Here is a 21,275-nt window from a genome sequence, read left to right on the forward strand (position 1 = left end):
TGGAACATGGAGGGAGGGGGGGACAACGACCCTGGAACACTGAGGGAGGGGACGACCCTGGAACACGGAGGGAGGGGGGGATGACGACACTGGAACACGGAGGGGAGGGATGGGGGGACGATGACCATGGAACGCGGAGGAAGGGGGGACACTGGAACTGGGTGGGAGGGAGGGGCCCCAGGCACACACACTCTCTCTCACAGACACACACTCGCACACAGTCTCACTCACTCTGTCACACACACACACTTGCAAATTCACTCTCTCTCTCACACAGTCGCTCTCACACACACTCTCTCTCAAGCATACAGTCCGAGGAAAACCTTGCTAGCGCCCGTTTCATTCCTGACAGAAACGGGCCTTTTTTACTAGCTGTCTATGATTATACTGGGTATACTGGATACATGCGATGGTGGTTTAAGATGGACATTTGGGACTGAAGTCAGTAAATGGCACCCAAATTTGGCCACATGAAAAATCAGTGCCCAGTGCTGTTCTGGAAAGGGCACTCGGGGTTGAGTGCATTTTTTAGAATAGAACATAGCACCGATTCACACACCCAAATTTGAGTGCCAGGACTTAGGCTGCTGAAACCAGATGAAATTCCTGGTGCCCAATTTGGGCATGCATCTGCAGTATTCTACAACACTGCACACAAATTTCCAGAACGCACGTGACCCACCAAAGCCCCTCCTATATCCACGCCCCCTTTTGGGTTGTGCACTATGGGATTTGGGTGCACAGTTTTATAGAATAGCATGTAGCAAAATGCGTGCGCAAATCCAAATTGTGCCAAGTAACATCAATAATTGATTGTTAGCACCCAATTATTGACGTTAATTGGCTCATTACCCAATTTAGTTGCGCGCCTCTCAGGATCGTGTACTAATTTGGACGTGCATATTTGAGTACCCTTTATAGAATCCAGGGGATGATACTTTGGGGCTGTGTGTGGCTGTAGGGAAAGTAGAGGCACTGGATGATTTTGCTAGTCATTGTTTGCTGTGGTGGACAATCATCAATATGTTTGATTTCTCCTTTTGTTGCAGATGAGGATTTTAGGGTTACTTTGCTTACACATAGATAGTAGTTATGAATTTTATTTTATTTTTTTACTTTTAGTTACAGTGACTTGCATCCGTCAGTCCCACTGTCTTATCAAACTTCTTTTCTTCTCAGTAGGTGCGATGGTCAAGAGTACTTACATTGTTGTTTAAATACATAAGTATTGCCATACTGGGACAGACCAAAGGCCTTCAAGCCCAGCATCCTGTTTCCAACAGTGGCCAATCTAGGTCACAAATACCTGGCAAGATCCCAAAAAAGTACAACACATTTTATACTTCTTACCCTAGAAATAGTGGGTTTTCCCCAAGTCCAATTTAATAATGGTCTATGGGCTTTTCCTTTAGGAAGCCGTCCAAACCTTTTTTAAACTCTGCTAAGCTAACCGTCTTTACCACATTCTCTGGCAATGAATTCCAGAGTTTAATTACACGTTGAGTGAAGAAAGATTTTCTCCTATTCGTTTTAAATTTACTACATTGTAGCTTCATCGCATGCCCCCTAGTCCTAGTATTTTTGGAAAGCATAAACAGATGCTTCACATCTACCCGTTCAACTCCACTCATTATTTTATAGACCTCTATCATATCTCCCCTCAGTCGCCATTTCTCCAAGGGGTCTAATGATGGTGGTTAAGTACATGTTGGTTGATGGCCTGTCTCTTCTTTTTCAGACACACAAAAACATGCTCCTGCTATGGCTGGTGGGAAAAGAACAGTAGGCAGAGGAAGAAAGCCTTCCAGCTCACCAAGCACCATTCCAACAGGAGACTGGAGAGAGGGGCCTAGCCACAGCTTGCCATGCAGTTATTTGGTGGAGCCAACAGCAAAGCTGTTAATTGTTTGATTGACTTTTTTGTTTTGTAAATATTTAATGATGATTCCATTTAGTTGGTTTCTTGAATCTCTTTCATGTACAGAGTGAGTGGTGCTGCAGATGAGACTACTGTAATTAACAGTAAGTACAGGTGTGTGAGAAAGAGAGTGAATTGTAGAGTGAAGGGAAGTGAAAGTGTGGTTAGCTGAGCGTAATAGAAACAGTGTGCATGCTGTGAAAGGCGCAACAGATGATAAGGTCAGGACCAGGTAGTTTTAAGAAGGGAAGTTCTGCAATCATATTTATTTATTTATTCGTGACTGGATATACTGCCTTAACTGACGAACAGAGCAAAACAGTTAACAAATACTAAAGCTAAATTAACAAGAGTAGAAAAAGAACTATAATGTAAAATAGGAAAGAAATACAGTCATCCAGAAGATAGCAGTTTAAACGTTCATCCACACCCTCATTCACATTCTCTCCCAGGCAATACACTGCCCTCCCTGCTCCATTATACATCAATATCAACATAGGCCTGCTGGAACAACCATGTCTCCAGCCCCACCTTGAATCTAGTGATGTTAGTTTCACTACGAAAGACTAAAGGCATGGAGTTCCACAAATGAGAAACAGTGAAGAAAAAAACACCATGTCGAGTTGATTCTAATCTTCTGTCATAGATGCTATGTAATGGCAAGGGGCCTTCCAGAGAAATTCCAAGCCAAGCTAGTGTAAATATATCCTGATCTGAGGTGAAATAATAGCCAGCCTTTTTCCTGTAGTTACTATTTGACAAAATCAGAATAAATCATATTTGTCTTTTTGAGCTGAAAATCACAGCACAAATTGATCATCTGCCCAGTTTAGTAGAGAGGTGGAAATAGACAAGTAACCTAAAAAATCTGCCATGCTCTCAGTCAATAGCAAGATGAAAAGGAGCAGAATGCATTCAAAAATGTAAGATTGGTTTGTTTCACTGTGAAAACTACTGCTTGGAGAACTGATAAATTAGCCTTAGAGATGTCCACAGCTCAGCTGTGAAGCTGCTTTATAGGTTGGACTGAAAAAGTACTTATCCATCCTAGCAACACATTGTTTTTAAAACTGTTAACAGAAGACAAAATCTGACGTGCATTTACTTTTTTTTATTCTCAGTATATCAACTTCAGCAGGAAGCACCACATCCTAGACGGATTACCTGCACAAACGAAGTAAGTATGTTTATTTGTTTCTAGATGTATAGATCACAGTCCTGAGAGATAAGTCCCAATCAAATCAATTCAATACATATAGTATCAAACACCAAAACTTACAACTTACAAACTTTACTTAATAAACATAGGGGACCTTTTACTAAGCCACGTAAGCATCTACGCATGCCCAATGTGTGCCAAAATGGAGTTACTGCCCGACTACCGTGTGGGTCTTGCGGTAATTTTATTTTTGATGTGCGTCCGATACACTCATCTGAAAAATATTTTTTATTTTTGGGCGCGTGTAATGGACCCTCGACAAGTGGCATTTGGCACACATAGGTCATTACCGCCCAGTTACCACGTGAGTCTTTACTACTAGGTCAATGGCTGGCAGTAAGGTCTCAGCCTCAAAATGGACGCACAGCAAATGGACGTGCCCAAAACCCACACCTACACTACCGCAAGCCATTTTTCAGCATGCCTTTGTAAAAGGACCCCATAATGTTATAGTCCACCTCGAGCCAGCTGAAGATGGTGGTAAGCTAACCCCCACGCAATCACCTACCGAAGCGTGATCTATTTCTTCCCACTCAAATGATGATGCCTCCTTACCGCCCCCCCCCAAGACTATTCCACAGAAAGGGAGCAACCGCAGATAAAGCTCTGGCTTGTAAAGGTGTAAGGCAAATTAGAAAACTACTCAAGACCTGGCTATTTCAATCAGCCTTTGGTTAACTGCTAGTTTCTGGTATCCCCAGGGGAGTCTGTGCCCTATAAATATATATTCTTTCTAGGGCTGCATTTCTGAAGTAGGCTGTGAAAACTGTTAGGCTGTTTATAGCTATTCTGCATGCTGTTGTAGATTCTTTAATTTGTAATTTGTCAATTTGTATTTTGTATTTCTTATTTCTTCATTACATTTTATTCTTTATTTAGGACTGCATTTTGATTAAAATTTGTAATCGCGATTAATCACATGATTAAAGGTATGGGTTTTTTCCCCCACTGCAGCTCCTTTTTGACTGAGCAATGGAGGATTAAGTGACTTACCCAGAGTCCCAAGGAGCAATGTGGGGGGGGGGGGGGGGGACATACCTTAATCGCACAATTAATCACAATTGAAGTTCTTATCTAAATTCAGCCCTAATTCTTTCCTTTTTTTTTCTCCTCTTTCCCCTTCCTATCCTCCATTGCTTGCCCTTTATTTTTAATCCTTTCTCTGTGTTTCTTTTCTTCAGTTTTATTGTAAATCACCTAGTGACCACCATATGCTTTTTGGCGGTATATCAAATTTTTTTATAACAACTAAAATAAATCCCTCACTGTAGGAATCACAATAGTGCTCATTCAGAAGAGTGCAAATGACAACTTGTAGTGTACCAATTTAACTTCTTCCGCAAGTTTTCTGGACCTGACTCCGTCACCATAGGAGCCAACTTTTCAAAATTATTGGGGGTGCTAAGCCCAGTGGAAATAACCCTTCCTTGGACACATACAAGGAATTTTCTCAATATTGGGGGTGTTCAAGCACCCACAGAGTCGGCTCCTATGCCCGTCACTACTCAAAAAGTGAGGGTCAGGTGTTTAAACTTAACATGAGCTTGGACTGGCAGTCAGTACTGAGACTGGCAATATTTTGTACTTGTAAGCACAATTCTATCTTCTGTAGTCTAGACTACTTGTATCCTTTGCATAACCCTAAATGTAAGGACTTCACAAAGGCCGTTCGTTATCATCTTTACCAGACCAGTGCAGAACAAGTGGGTTATGCCTCCCTCTTTATCTCCCCCTTTTCCCTTGGTGGGGCCTGTTTGAAGTTGAGGTGCCTGTAAGCAATGTCGATAGTCAGTGAAATGACCATAGACTGCACTATTCTCTGAAATGCTTGACCGTCCAAGAAAATCCATAGCTGACACATCAATCATGCTTTTTAAAAAGGGTTATGAGTCATTATAGTTGTCTGCTGCTTTACCCAACCACACCTCAACATTTCTAACAGCGTATTCTGTCCAGAAACATAAACTGACTTCCTGCTCCTTTCTTTTAGGATTTAGTAGGGGTGGACAGGTTCTCCATTCCTGTGCACTAAAACAAGACAGCACCTGTTTTAGTTCTGTTTCTTGTCCTTAACCCCTTCTTCTCTAGCAAGTGCCTTTAACAGCCAACTACTACTAATCATTTCTATAGCGCTACTAGACGTATGCAGCACTGTACACATTATATGCAATTACTTTCTCTGTCCCTAGAGGGCTCACAATTTCAGCTTTGGTACCTGAGGCAATGTACATAAGTACATAAGTAATGCCATACTGGGAAAAGACCAAAGGTCCATTGAGCCCAACATCCTGTCCCCGTCAGCAGCCAATCCAGGTCAAGGGCACCTGGCAAGCCACCCAAATGTACAAACATTTTATACATATTCCCGAAATTGTGGAGCGTTACGTGACTTCCCAAGGTCTCAAGGAGGTGCAGTAGGAATCAAACCCAGTTCCCCAGGATCAAAGTCCATTGCACAAACCACTAGGCTACTCATCCACTCCTGTTGAAGAAGGGCCAGAGAGTAGAGCCAGACATCAGATGGACATCCGCTACCTGCATAACTTTATTCGTCTAAGTGGATCACATAAATAGCAGTCTTAACTCTAAATGGGCAACATATCCATTTATGCTTGGTGTTATGCGATTTTTATATTCCACTAAATTCAAAGAAGGTTCTAAGCAGATTGCAAACAAGAGTTCCTTCATGCAGAAGAATTACAATAAAAACATCTATAAACTTTAAACTAGAACACAACCCTCATCATCACTATAAAACATCTTTCTCACCAAATTAAAATTACTTTAGCACTTTTCAAAATGAATAATATTGTGGTATTCTGGGCTGCGCTAGTGTAGGCGTGTGTTTTGAGTGAGCGCAGATCCAGATTCTATTACAGAATACTAGTATAATCCAGTATCAAGGGCAGATGCTGAAACTGGCACTGTACAAAACAGTGCTATAAAATACCGCTGTTACTCCACCGAAAAAGAACTTCCCAATGCTCAGTGCTAATGATATGCAAATTTTATTCACACTGTTAACGCTGAGCATTGGGAAGTAAGGAGAGGGGGGACATGCCTAGCACATGTGCACAAGACCTGTGCGTCCTTCTTGTGCTGCCGCAACTACTGAACGGCTCCTTCCTGCACCTGTGTAATTGAGCTAAAAATTCAGTCACTGCATGGCTCAGTCTCACGAGACCATCACAGAGTTCAGACATCATGCAACTCAGACTTAAGAGACACACGGACACGGGAATGAAAAAGATGGAGGAGAAGGCGGCATCAGCAGTAAAGTCGCAATATTGGCATCAGAGGGTAAGAGCATTGGCCAGGAGGAGCGTCAGGAGCCAGTAAGATGTGGGGAGAGAAATGGCTGTTGGTGGAGAAGGAGTATTGGTAGAGATGAAGCTGGGGAGTTTGAGACTGGTGGAAACTAATGTAGGAGGGGGAGAGATGGTACCCCTGAGACCCTAATGCCAGCTCTGAGCTGGCATAGGGGTAACAGCGATAGCAGTGGCGTAGCTAGGTGGGGCCTGGGCCCCCCCCCATTTCGTCTGGGCCCCTGATTTTTCGGGCAGGGATCCCCAACCCCCGCCAGCTGAGGCCTTGTCCAGTGCCGGTCTCCTTTCAGTGAAACTGAGCATGCTCAATTCCTCTGAAAGGAGCATGCAGGACGTCAGGAGGAAGAGAGAGCAGGGCAGGGAACGCGGCGGCAGTGGAGACTGGCGCTGGACAAGGCTTCAGCTGGCGGGGGTTGGAGACTTCGGCCAGCCAAGATATTTGCTGCTGTGGGGAGCGGTGGGGGGGGGGGGCAGTGGCAGGGCAGCAGACTAAAATATGCCTCCCCCACCTCGGGCTCTGGCCCCCTCCCACCACGAGTCTGGCTACGCCCCTGGGTAGGAGCACCCTTGTGAGGCACGCAGTTCTCTGATCATAGGGGATGATCTCATCAGCATTTGCATGCTCATTGCACTGTAAGCCGGCGAGCTCATTGGTTCACATGCTTATCGGTTCTCAGCATTCGAAGCTAGCACATGCGAGTGCTAGTCCGGCACAAATGGCCTCTACTGCCCGCATTTGCTTCTGAGCATCAGGGCCTCAGTGCACCTGCAGTCACACCTGCCATAGGCCTGGCAGAACTGCAGTCACAGCACAGGCATGCTTAACTGAGAGTATTCTGTATGTTAGGTGCATAAGTGGGAGCTATGCCCATACCTCTCCCATGCTCCACCCATGTGAATTCCCCCACCCCTTGCATTTCGGCACTGTTACCACTTTCATGTGCCACTACAGAATGGTACTTAGTCGCCCTGCTTGCTAGCGTACATGTACCCATGAAAATGCCAGTATTCTGTAAATTTTAAGTTGCATCTGAATGCAGGCGTGTGCTTATAGAGCTGTCCTGACACACACAAATGTGAGCACCTAGGTTATGAAATGGCTCTTAAAATGTTTACAATACTTCTTAATGTACATCAGCTCAATAAAAGCATGACGTTAACACTTTTACTCTGCTTTATAGGTGGAGAACAGACCAAAATATTACGGAAGAGAGTAAGTATTAGAAAAACAATTGTAAGCATTTTGACTACAAGTTAATCTGGGCTAATGAATCCTTGCTGTTCTATTCATAAACAGAAAGGAGGTAATGAAATAGGAGGATGCTTATTTTAAATCTATTTTATAAAGGTGTGGGGGTAATTCTTGAAGAGGGAGGCTCCTGTATGCTGCCTATTCTACAAAGTTTCCAAGTTTCTTTATATTTGATATACCTAACATCTATGCAATGTACAATGTCGTTAAAAGTGCTCATTAAAAATAAATTACTTAATAAAAAGAACATAGGAGCCTGCTTTCCTTTATAGAATACAAACTGTTGTAAGTGCTCGTACCTGAATGTCAGAGATATGCACGTAACTTATGGTATTCTATAAGTTATGCACATAAGTGTGAGCCCATGTGACCACCTCCCTTTAAATTACATACTATATAAGGTATGTGCACAGTTACAAAAGAGCACTTAGGCAGAAATTTACATTTACACGCATTGTATGCTATTATTCTAAATATTTTTTTATGTAACTAGCACACAAATGCTAGCACCCTCTTTATAGAATTACCCCTGTGCTCAAGATCCATACGTTAGGGGACAAAAAGGATATTCAAGATGATCAGTAATGGAGCCCTAACTATAACTCAGTATTACAGTGCTGAGTGTTAAATGCTGGGAAAATAAATCTGCAATATGTGAAGGAATCAACTAACATAGTGACACTTACAGTGGTGGAAATAAGTATTTGATCCCTTGCTGATTTTGTAAGTTTGCCCACTGACAAAGACATGAGCAGCCCATAATTGAAGGGTAGGTTATTGGTAACAGTGAGAGATAGCACATCACAAATTAAATCCGGAAAATCACATTGTGGAAAGTATATGAATTTATTTGCATTCTGCAGAGGGAAATAAGTATTTGATCCCCCACCAACCAGTAAGAGATCTGGCCCCTACAGACCAGGTAGATGCTCCAAATCAACTCGTTACCTGCATGACAGACAGCTGTCGGCAATGGTCACCTGTATGAAAGACACCTGTCCACAGACTCAGTGAATCAGTCAGACTCTAACCTCTACAAAATGGCCAAGAGCAAGGAGCTGTCTAAGGATGTCAGGGACAAGATCATACACCTGCACAAGGCTGGAATGGGCTACAAAACCATCAGTAAGACGCTGGGCGAGAAGGAGACAACTGTTGGTGCCATAGTAAGAAAATGGAAGAAGTACAAAATGACTGTCAATCGACAAAGATCTGGGGCTCCACGCAAAATCTCACCTCGTGGGGTATCCTTGATCATGAGGAAGGTTAGAAATCAGCCTACAACTACAAGGGGGGAACTTGTCAATGATCTCAAGGCAGCTGGGACCACTGTCACCACGAAAACCATTGGTAACACATTACGACATAACGGATTGCAATCTGCAGTGCCCGCAAGGTCCCCCTGCTCCGGAAGGCACATGTGACGGCCCGTCTGAAGTTTGCCAGTGAACACCTGGATGATGCCGAGAGTGATTGGGAGAAGGTGCTGTGGTCAGATGAGACAAAAATTGAGCTGTTTGGCATGAACTCAACTCGCCGTGTTTGGAGGAAGAGAAATGCTGCCTATGACCCAAAGAACACCGTCCCCACTGTCAAGCATGGAGGTGGAAATGTTATGTTTTGGGGGTGTTTCTCTGCTAAGGGCACAGGACTACTTCACCGCATCAATGGGAGAATGGATGGGGCCATGTACCGTACAATTCTGAGTGACAACCTCCTTCCCTCCGCCAGGGCCTTAAAAATGGGTCGTGGCTGGGTCTTCCAGCACGACAATGACCCAAAACATACAGCCAAGGCAACAAAGGAGTGGCTCAGGAAGAAGCACATTAGGGTCATGGAGTGGCCTAGCCAGTCACCAGACCTTAATCCCATTGAAAACTTATGGAGGGAGCTGAAGCTGCGAGTTGCCAAGCGACAGCCCAGAACTCTTAATGATTTAGAGATGATCTGCAAAGAGGAGTGGACCAAAATTCCTCCTGACATGTGTGCAAACCTCATCATCAACTACAGAAGACGTCTGACCGCTGTGCTTGCCAACAAGGGTTTTGCCACCAAGTATTAGGTCTTGTTTGCCAGAGGGATTAAATACTTATTTCCCTCTGCAGAATGCAAATAAATTCATATACTTTCCACAATGTGATTTTCCGGATTTAATTTGTGATGTGCTATCTCTCACTGTTACCAATAACCTACCCTTCAATTATGGGCTGCTCATGTCTTTGTCAGTGGGCAAACTTACAAAATCAGCAAGGGGTCAAATACTTATTTCCACCACTGTATCTGTAAATGCTGGATTCTGACAGATGCCCGTTTCACTAAGGCCTGTCGGGATGCCACATTTACAGATAAGTGTTACTAGACTAGTTGATTCCTTTATACATTGCCGATTTATTTTCTCATAAAGATTTGAGAGTCAGAATTGTGGCTATGTTCCATAAGACTGTTTTATATAGTTCAAAAGACAAAAAATATATATGTTATTGTGGCAAACCTGCATTGAAATAAATAAAGTTTGGACTAAGGGCAGGAAGGAGGTTTTTTGACCTATGATTGATTCATCGCTGAAAGATAGTTCTCCCACCATGATCCATAGGGTAGGTAAAGACTCTGAGGTCTTTTTCCTGCTGTTTTGTCTAAGTACAGCAATGTTTTGATTTAGTCATTGAAACAAGCTAGATTTGTGAATCTTCTTTTTCCACTTCTGAGTTGCAAATATTTGATATATTTTGTGGATTATTCTTTGGCCATTTGTGGTGATTAAGTTTGGTACTCTAAAGCACATTCTCCTTGTATTACTGCTTCAACAGCTCTCTTTGCACATTGTCACAGAGCCCTAGATCCTGTGCACTTCAGGAGGACAGTTTCAAGGCCTGCCTTGCTTGGCTTAGGGTCCCAAGAAACAATAAGGCAAATGATCCACAAACTCCAAAGTGGAAAGAAGGAAAAGCAGATATAATCTTTATTAGTAAAGTTGCAAACTTAGTGTATTGCCCGACACAGGCCATGTTTCGCCCAGCAGGGCTGCATCAGGTGCTATAGAATAAGAATAAAAATGAAAAATAAAAAAACTACAATTACAAATATAAAAGCACAAAAACACAAAGGTAATAAATCTAAAAATAAGCATAAGTTAAAAACAGCTGAAAATTAATATAATAGTAATACCATGACAAGAGAAAAGCAATATCAAAAAATTTTTTGTAACTGCACTCTTGCTATACACTCTGTGAAAAATTGCACAATACTGATATATATCATCTAATTTATTATAAATTAGCCTCAATAGCCCAGGGAACCATTAATTAGGACTCCACTGCATTGGCCTGTATCATGGGCTCCTCCTCTCATCCGAAAAAACATCCACAAGTAACAAAAAACTCCCTACATAAGGAAGAAAAAGATCTTGTGAATAAAAAACGGATGGAGGGGTGTTTTGATGAATTAATTCAAATATCAGTGTAACTATAAGTGCATTATATCACAGAGAGTATTGAATGGAAGTAAAGAAAATATATATATGATCACTTCGCAATCCTCTTCAAATAGTATACTGAAGCGGTATTCAAAAAAGAGAAAGAGAACCCTCATTCATTCATTCATTGCTTGGTAAGAATCATTTTGCAACATTGAAATACACCACTTATCTTAAAGCTTAGAGGTGTTGTCGCTTATGTCCACTAGAAACCATCCACCAAAAGCAATGGAGATCGGTTCCCCGACTCTAGTTCTTATCCTGCAGTCATCTACATCGGTTGCGAAGTGAAGTAGAATATTTAAACGTGGGAAGAGCAGAAAATCTGCTCAGCCGTAATATCTTCTATGTTCTCGACAGCAAGGGTCCCCACTGTTTCGCGTTCTTCATCAGGAGAAATATCCATAAACAATTAAATCTGTTTCTTTTCTATCCATCGCGAACCCTGGTTCAGAACATGGCGACTGTTGATATAGAACGCCAACATTAATAGCTCCACCCATTGGGAGTTCCGTAGTTATTTCAGGTAGCCAATCACTGAACTAACCTGTTTGTATCCTGTTATCCAATCATTTCTGTTGAAAAATTTAAAGTGATATCATCCTTTTTGGGGAAGGTTAATACGAATTCTGTAATGTAAAGATGTTATACTGTATGGTTACTTCAAAATAAATCTTGAATAACTGCGAGGAATTACCTTTCTCTATGATATTTTCTATCAATGATCTTAGATGAGTAAAAATAGAGATTATATATATGCAAGAAAAAAATTTTTCCTTCAGATGATAATACTACTGAGAATATACTTTTTTTGAAAATTAAAAAAATGCTTCCCATTCCATCGGTCCATTAAGGCCTTCTGGATAAACAGTTTGCAGATAATAAATCCATTTCTGCTCCTTTTGATGTAGAACACGTGAAACGTCACCTCTTCTATTGTTATTTCTTAATTGTTCGATAATTAGACACCGTAACTGTTCAAATTTATGATTCCTTTCTATACAATGTTTAGCTAAGGGCATGTGTGTTTTGCCCGATTGAATCGCATGCTTGTGTTCCGAAAGTCTAATTTTAAACATGCGTTTAGTCTGACCTATGTATCGTAAGCCACATGGGCATGTAATCATATAGATTACTGCTTTAGATGTACATGAAGTCACTCCTTTTAAATATATCCAATTCTGTTTAATTCTATTCCAAAACTTGTTTGTTTCCTCCATAACTGAACACATAATGCATTCTCCACATCTCTTATGGCCACTTGTATCATTGTCATTATGCCAAATCTTTGTTCTAATATCTGAATGACATAAAACTTCTGCTAGATTTGCACGTCTAGAGTATGATATCATGCATTTTTGTTTAGCAAACATTTGATGTGTAGATAGTATTTTCCAGTTTTTATATATAATCTTAGCAACCCTTGGTGCCATTGATGTATACTGCATAATGCAAACCGCTTTTTGATCTTTTGTAGTTTGATGTTCCTGAGATTTAGGTTCTAATAGATGTTCTCGATGGTTATAAAGCGCTCTTTTATAAGCTTGTTTCACAATTTTACTGGGATACCCTCTTTCCATGAGTTTGTCTTTCAATTGGACAGCTGAATCTTTATATTTCCGAGAGTTATCACAGATGCGTCTATAACGTAAAAATTGTGCAAATGGAAGATTATTCTTAATGTGAGTTGGATGCATACTGTCATAAGATAGTAACGAATTACGATCAGTTGGTTTAGTAAACACATCAGTTTCAAACTTATCTCCGTTTTTGTTGATCTTTACATCTAAGAAACTGATCTCATAATTATGAACCGTGTGTTGAAATTTGATCGTAGGATGACATGCATTTAAATCAATCAGAAATAAATCTAACATTTCAAGTGAAGAACCCCATAAAATAAAAACATCATCAATAAATCTCCACCAGCATTTAGCATGTTTATATCGGGGGAGCTTATAAATAACATTTTCTTCCAGATGAGCCATAAATAAATTGGCAACTGTCGGTGCAAACGCTGCTCCCATGGCAATTCCAGATAGTTGCAAAAACAATTCTCCATTAAACAGAAAATAGTTGTTGAATAAAGACAACTTCAACAACTTCAATAAGAAATCAGTAGGAACAGTCACCGGTTTAGGACGTTGTTCCAAAATTGATTCAATAACATTTAGTGCCTCTTGTTGAGGTATCGCGGTATAGAGAGATTGAACATCAAGTGTAACCAAAGTTACTGTACTTGGTTGAACTGACAATGTTTCTAATTTTGTCAGAAAATGAGTCGTGTCTTTAATGTAAGATTTAGTATTGATCACTAAAGGAGCTAAAAATCCATCTATATATTTGCATGATCTTTCTAATAGGGAGTCTCGAGCTGACACTATGGGTCTACCTGGGGGTTCAACCAATGTTTTATGAATTTTAGGGAGAAGGTAAAAAATCGGGATTTTAGCTTTCTTATGATTTAAATATTTCATTTCATTTCTAGTCAAAAATCCAGTTTGAAATGCTTCGATAGTGATAGCTGACATTTCTTCTAATAAACTATCAGTAGGGTCTTTGTCGATCCTTTGATATGTCTTAGTATCATTCAATTGTCTATACGCTTCTTTCAGATAGTCATTAATGTAAAGAATAACTATAGCGCCGCCCTTGTCGGCACGGCGGATAACAATTTCTGTGTCCTGGGCCAAAGTTTGAATTGCTTCCCTTTCATCTTTAGAGACATTATGATTGAAATGAATATGTTGATGTTCCATTTGTTCTAAATCCTTCATAATGTGTCTATGAAAAGTGTCTATCACAGGATCTACCGTACCGGGGGGAATCCATGTACTTTTTTGATAGACAGTAGAGTATCCCTTATGTTGTATATCGTCTTGTCCGAAAAACATTTTTAAACGTAAAGTTCTAATAAATTTAGCAATGTCCACCCTAGTTTGAAAGGGATCATATATCGTAGTTGGAACAAACGATAGACCTTTACTGAGTATTTGTATTTGTGTAGGCGAAAAATATTTTGTAGTTAAATTGACTACAGGGAGTCCTCCCTTGTGCGTAATCTCCCTCGTAGTCTGGATTGCTCGAATGTTACTGTGGCTCTTCCCCGATTTCTTCGAATCCCCCTTCCTCGTCCCCTGGTTCTTATATATGTCGACCCCGATTTCGGGTCATCTTCTCCACTTGAGACACTAGATGATAGGTCACCTCGAGGTTTATCAGTCTCACTATTATCATGAGTCCCTTGATTTTTCATCCAAATATAAACAAATCCATCTGAATAATCTTTTTTATCACGGGTCATCTTTTTATATTTGACCTGTTGCAAGTCTTTGTTAAACTTCTCTATTTTCATGTTAAATTCCTCTAGAGATTTATCTAAACCTTCCTGGGAAAAGATGCATCCCTTTTTTTCTTCAATGAGTGGTTTCTCATTATTAATTTTTTGTTGTAAAGTTTGAATCAAAAGTAACATGAGGTCTAGGGAACATTGATTTAAAATACTATTCCAACTGTTGACAAATGTCTCATCTTCTGGGAATAACTTGGGACCTCTTTGCATGCGCAAACCTCTAGGGATAATTTCTAATTTGCAATATTCAACTAAAGAGGCACTATGTAGTTCCCAGCGAGTCAATTTTTTATAATTTTCAAGTAATTCAGATATCTGAGAATTATCTATGCCCATATTGCCCAATTGGGATAGTGTGGGTGCTTGTAGTATAGAAGACCTTTGGTCTGCTGTGAATCTTAACCCAGACTGCCAGTTCTGAGCCATAATGACAATAAATACTTAAATAAGAATATCTTCAGTTGTCTAGAGTGCCCTGACATATATCAAAAATTTTTTTTGTAACTGCACTCTTGCTATACACTCTGTGAAAAATTGCACAATACTGATATATATCATCTAATTTATTATAAATTAGCCTCAATAGCCCAGGGAACCATTAATTAGGACTCCACTGCATTGGCCTGTATCATGGGCTCCTCCTCTCATCCGAAAAAACATCCACAAGTAACAAAAAACTCCCTACATAAGGAAGAAAAAGATCTTGTGAATAAAAAACGGATGGAGGGGTGTTTTGATGAATTAATTCAAATATCAGTGTAACTATAAGTGCATTATATCACAGAGAGTATTGAATGGAAGTAAAGAAAATATATATATGATCACTTCGCAATCCTCTTCAAATAGTATACTGAAGCGGTATTCAAAAAAAGAGAAAGAGAACCCTCATTCATTCATTCATTGCTTGGTAAGAATCATTTTGCAACATTGAAATACACCACTTATCTTAAAGCTTAGAGGTGTTGTCGCTTATGTCCACTAGAAACCATCCACCAAAAGCAATGGAGATCGGTTCCCCGACTCTAGTTCTTATCCTGCAGTCATCTACATCGGTTGCGAAGTGAAGTAGAATATTTAAACGTGGGAAGAGCAGAAAATCTGCTCAGCCGTAATATCTTCTATGTTCTCGACAGCAAGGGTCCCCACTGTTTCGCGTTCTTCATCAGGAGAAATATCCATAAACAATTAAATCTGTTTCTTTTCTATCCATCGCGAACCCTGGTTCAGAACATGGCGACTGTTGATATAGAACGCCAACATTAATAGCTCCACCCATTGGGAGTTCCGTAGTTATTTCAGGTAGCCAATCACTGAACTAACCTGTTTGTATCCTGTTATCCAATCATTTCTGTTGAAAAATTTAAAGTGATATCATCCTTTTTGGGGAAGGTTAATACGAATTCTGTAATGTAAAGATGTTATACTGTATGGTTACTTCAAAATAAATCTTGAATAACTGCGAGGAATTACCTTTCTCTATGATATTTTCTATCAATGATCTTAGATGAGTAAAAATAGAGATTAGGTATTATGTGCTTTTTAATTATTTATGGCTTAAATGTATGTTTTTTATATTGCAATGCGTTTCTCTTGGCATGGTTTTACTTTAATATTAAATTTCAGCTGTTTTTATTTATGCTTATTGTTATTATTACCTTTGTGTTTTTGGCTTAGGGGACAGATCTGGTTACTGGCCTTTCAGTACCAAGGATAGGGTCTACCTCTAATAAAATGGATCAGTGCCAGTCTACACTATAGTTCTTTCAGCATCAGTAGTCCCTCTTCTCAGTAGTTTACCAGGGTAAATTCCCCACCACTGGTTAAACTGCAGCTTGCACAATTTCAGCACTATTCCTTCATGGAGACAAAATAATATCTTTATTATTCAGTATTTTCTTAGACTCTTTCTAACAGAGGAGGAACAGAACAAACCCTGCAAGAGTTTGAGCATGCAAATTAGCTTCTTAGTCTGTCTCACAGACTGCAGCATTATATGCAAACTAACTATCCTCTAGCAGGATCTGGAGGGGGGGTTCTCTCACTCCTGCTTTCCTTAAAACAATATTCATAAGCACAAGACTGGTTCCTTCTGAATAGGCACTAAGAGTTCCAGTCCAACAGCCTCCTCACCCTGGATAGGACAAAACTCAACATAACTTTATAGTCCTATCCTCCACCCCTGGCTGTTAAACTTTGTTCAAACAAAACTTCATAACTCCATTATTCAAAACCTTCCACAGCATATTGCAAGCATTGTAATGAAATTCACCCTTTCCAGCTGTTTCAGCTAAAATGTTCTCAGTGAAATAAGTGGTGAAAAATTGACACAAGTTGACATTTTCCATGGAAGGTTCATCTGGTTTGGATTTTGCCCCCCCCCCCCCCCCAAATGGAAAACCTCACATCTCCGTCAGGCAGGCATAGCAAGTATTGTAACCTAAATCTGAAGGGAAAGAACAGACATGTGACTAATTATTAAGTGGCCCTTTTACTATGATGCACTATGAAATGGACTTAGCACGTCCTAATGTGGGATGTTCCCTGCCACTGACTCCATTTCTAATACATCCTTAAAAAAGGGCTGCGAGGGAGTGAGTGGTATAGCAGCAGGTGTCTCTGAGAACACTCCTTCCACTGATGTTGCAGTTACCTTACAGCAGGTGGTGCTAACCTATCATGTCAGAGGCTGAGTCAGAGGGGCAGGGCTCAGGCCGGGAGGTGATTAAATGCTCTGGAACAGGGTAGGTCAGAGAGGCTCCAAGGGAAGTGGTCTATGGGAGTGAGACCCTGAGTACAGATGTTTCCTGAAGGAGGATTGGGAGTGAAGGAATCCTCCCAAGGTGTTGGCTGTTCTGCAGTACCTATGGGGAGACCCAAAGAAGCAAGGAGTGGCCCTATTTCCAAGGTTTGCACCCAGGAAAAGAGTAAATACCCAGGGGGTTACAAGAGAAGGAACAAAAGACTGCAAAGTTAGCAGAGTGTATTTTATTTGTGAAGACTCAGACCTGAGTGTCCTAACTAGAGCCAGACCCGGATTTATGCATGAGTAACTTGAACCGTGCTGTAGAAGCTTGACAAGATAGGACTGCTGAAGAGAGGAGAAACCATTGTTAAATTTGATTTTTGCTATGTTAAGCTCTGCGTCTGTGATAGAAACAGGCTGCTATTTTCTTTGTTCAGCAATAAAGTTTTCTTTTGATTTACACTGCACCCTAACTGTGTCTTTGGGGCTCCCTGTCTGTCCGCCAGCCACGCTACCATAAGGGCTTTTTCTATTTTTTAGTTTCAGGTCAGGCTGTAATGTTGTCTCTTGAGCAAGGACTGTCCTTCCCCATGTTTAAACTTGTACAGCGCTGCGTAACCCTGGCAGCGCTATAGAAATGCTAAGTAGTAGTAGTAGTAGCAGTCTTTAGCACACAGCAAATAAAAATAATTAACTGGGAACACTTACTGCCTCCTATTTAGGAGGCACTAAGGGCTTCTATGTTAACCCCACATTAACCAGTTAGCACATGGTAATAGGAGAGCAGTAGCTGGATAATGCTTCCATGCATATGCCCTTCCTATTCCCCGGCCATGCCATGCTCCCTCCAAAAAAAAAATAGAAAAAAAAATACCGCGCGGTTAGCACACACAAAAAGGAAAATTAACTCAGGACACTTTAGCACATCCAGCAGTAAGTGTTTTCCAGCATGCTAAGCCTACATTAGAGCTTAGCACATCTTAATAAACGGACCCCTGAGAATTATGTCTCAGAATTAATATTTAAGCACATGTGGAGGAGCATTTTCAATATGATGTCTAAATCCGTCTTTGGACGTTTATGGAAAACATTCAAAAATCGAATAGTGAACATGACCATTTTTGAACCAGCAAAATGTCTTTTTTTTTTTTGTTTTCAAAAATGACAATTTCCTAGATGTTGTTGTGCTCAGTGCATTTTTGAAAAAAAAAACCCATTTAAGTGAAAAACGCACAAAATCAAGTCTTTGTCATGTAGGAGCCAGCATTCTTAGACTGGCCACAGAGACATCCCAGCAGAGCAGTGGGGTACCCTAGGGGACACTGCAGTGGACCTCATGTAAAAGGTTCCAGATACACATCTCATTGTTACCCCCTTATGTTGTATGAGGAGCCCTCCAAAAACCTACTGTACCCAACTGTACACCACTACCATAGCTGTTATGGCTGCAGGTATCACCTATATGTGGGTACAGTAGGTTTCTGGTAGGTTTTGGAGGGCTCACACTTTCCACCACAAGCTTAGAGTGGGTTATAGGCCTGGGTCCCTTTCTGTACAGTGCACTGCACTGCACCAATCACTAGGCTACTCCAGGGACCTGCTTGCTGCTCATATAGGACTGGTCATAACATCTGAAGCTGGCTTAGAGACTGGCATATACTGTTTCATTCACATCTTTGGGGGATGGGAGGGGGTTAGTGACCACTGAGGGAGTATGGGGGGGGGGGGGGGGAGCGTCATGCCTTTATCCCTCCAATGGTCATTTGGGGCACCTTTTTGTGACCTAGTCATTCTGAAAACAGGTCTAGCTCAAAACATCTTAGTTTTGTTACATTAAGGCAGAAAAACACCCAAGTGTTAGGAACACCCAAATCCCGCCTCCAACATACCCCTGACATGCCCCCTTGTGATTTGGATGCACTGTAGAAGAAAAATGTCTAAAAATGTTTTTTGAAAATAGCAATTTGGATGGTTTTGCAAGAAAAATGTCCAAATGCCTGTTTGTGCCATTTTCGGATATTTTTCTGTTTCAAAAATGAGCCCCATAACCTACAAAACAAAGCAGATGCTACTGCTTTTCATTAATACAACGTGTTGTAATGTAGTAATCCAAATTCATTAGTTTAGACTATAAAAGCTGATCTGAAATAGTGGTATTCAATAAATATAATTCTTTCTTCTTTATGTTGCTAAGTCTCTTGAAACAATATCATTCTTTTTTAAAACCTGAAATTGCTGATGAGTAAAATGTGGGCCTGATTCAGGGTCTGGTTCAGGGCAAAATAGTAAAGGGGTGTGTAGGATATCTTTAAGAGGAAATTAGAAAGACGAAGATAACTTTAAATTTCTAACAGGACTATAATTTTTAATGTAGATTTTATGGCATGATCTCAAGAGAAGAAACTGACCAATTACTAAGCCTGGCAGAGGGAAGTTACCTCATCCGTGAAAGCCAGCGTCAGCCTGGAACCTATACTTTGGCTTTAAGGTTAGTTTTAAAATGTGCCTATCAAAAATTTTTTTTTACTAGATTAACTAACTCCTTGGAATGAATTTATTTCATCTCTCTATGGAGATTATAATGACTTAGACCACAAACCAGGAGAACACCTCTATGTAAAGTCCAATGAAAGCAGAAGAGTAGAGAATACAACACGAGCTTCAACGCAGGGAGTATTGAACAAAACACCTTTATTAGCACGAAACAATGACCCGACATGGGGCCGTGTTTCGGCGGGACATCCCGCTTGCCTCAAGGGTCAAGAATTACACTGCTGGTAGGATAAGGTAATGTATGGTACCTGAAATAAAGTTATCCTGATGTGATTATCTGTGAGAGGATCGCATGGATGCGTAAACGCTAGCCAAAAAAACACATTGGCACCAAAATCACCACTGCAAGCGGGCTCTCGCACCGAAACACGGTCCCATGTCGGGTCATTGTTTAGTGACTGTAATGACTTAACCATATTACTTTTCATACAGTGATTACAAAGGGGCCTTTTACTAAAGTGTGGCACATTTTTGCACTCTCTGCACTTTTAACTCCAAAAATTCATATGTGACAAGTGTAAAGGTTGTGCAGTAATTGTTAGGGGCATGTTAAGACTTCTTGTAATTAGTGCACTTAACGCTTCCTCTTAAGTCATTGGCATTCTGGTGCAAGAGGTACTCAGGAAAAGGTCCTGGTAGCAGTGCTTCATCATAATTTGAAGGACATTGAATTCAACAAGAGAAAACATCTGGCCTTTGCTCAGAAGGAGATCACTATCTCTTAAACTTTACCCGCCTCTGCTAGATGTTCTTTGGGTAAATCAAATCTTATCATAATGCATGTGTTTACTTTAAGCTGACCCTCCTTCCTAGGCCCAGATTTGTTATAGATGGTAAGGATTTTTTTCTGTAGGGGAGAGGTTGCTAGCACTTCACCCTACCTCAGCAGATATGGCAACAGTAAAGAGATAAAATGACTTGGGCCGGTGATCCTGGGTGGCAGATAAGTTTACATTTTCATTCAGTACCCTCTGGTAGCTGTTGAGGAGAAGTCCTGATGCTGTAAAATATGTGGATCCATATTGGGCCTTGGTGTTTGGTATGGGTCTTCCCAGCAAGGTTTTAGTGGAGACTTGTGCTGATGCACCTTTCACATTGTGGGGGTTCTGCAGTAAGGTGCTGCAATAGTTAAACAACAATTAATTAGTTAGAACACATCAGCAACGTCTTTAATTGCATGTGGACCTCATACTTGTGCAGACCACAAATTTTGCAACCTTATTATTACAGTTGCTAATGCTAAGAAGTTGTTGAAGGAATTTATAAGTAGCTATTACATCCCAGCCACCCCTGGGACATTCTATATTGAAAGAATTTCCATAAGCTGGAGTGGAGGAGTAGCCTTGGGGTTAGTGCAGCAGACCTTGATCCCAGGGAACTGGCTTCAATTCCCACTGCAGCTCCTTGTGACTCTGGGCAAGTCACTTAACCCTCCATTGC

The 21,275-nt window shown here is 40.8% G+C and overlaps 1 protein-coding gene across 1 annotated transcript in view; it reads left to right on the forward strand.

The window, feature by feature from the left end:
• CHN1 (chimerin 1) overlaps nucleotides 1-21,275 on the forward strand; it is a 252,033-nt gene that overhangs the window by 80,281 nt on the left and 150,477 nt on the right. The window contains 3 exon segments of the mRNA XM_030209742.1: nucleotides 3,040-3,095; nucleotides 7,645-7,676; nucleotides 19,657-19,770. Coding sequence (XP_030065602.1) covers nucleotides 3,040-3,095; nucleotides 7,645-7,676; nucleotides 19,657-19,770 — 202 coding nt within the window.

This window comes from Microcaecilia unicolor, chromosome 7 (assembly GCF_901765095.1).
Source record: "Microcaecilia unicolor chromosome 7, aMicUni1.1, whole genome shotgun sequence".
NCBI lineage: Eukaryota > Metazoa > Chordata > Amphibia > Gymnophiona > Siphonopidae > Microcaecilia > Microcaecilia unicolor.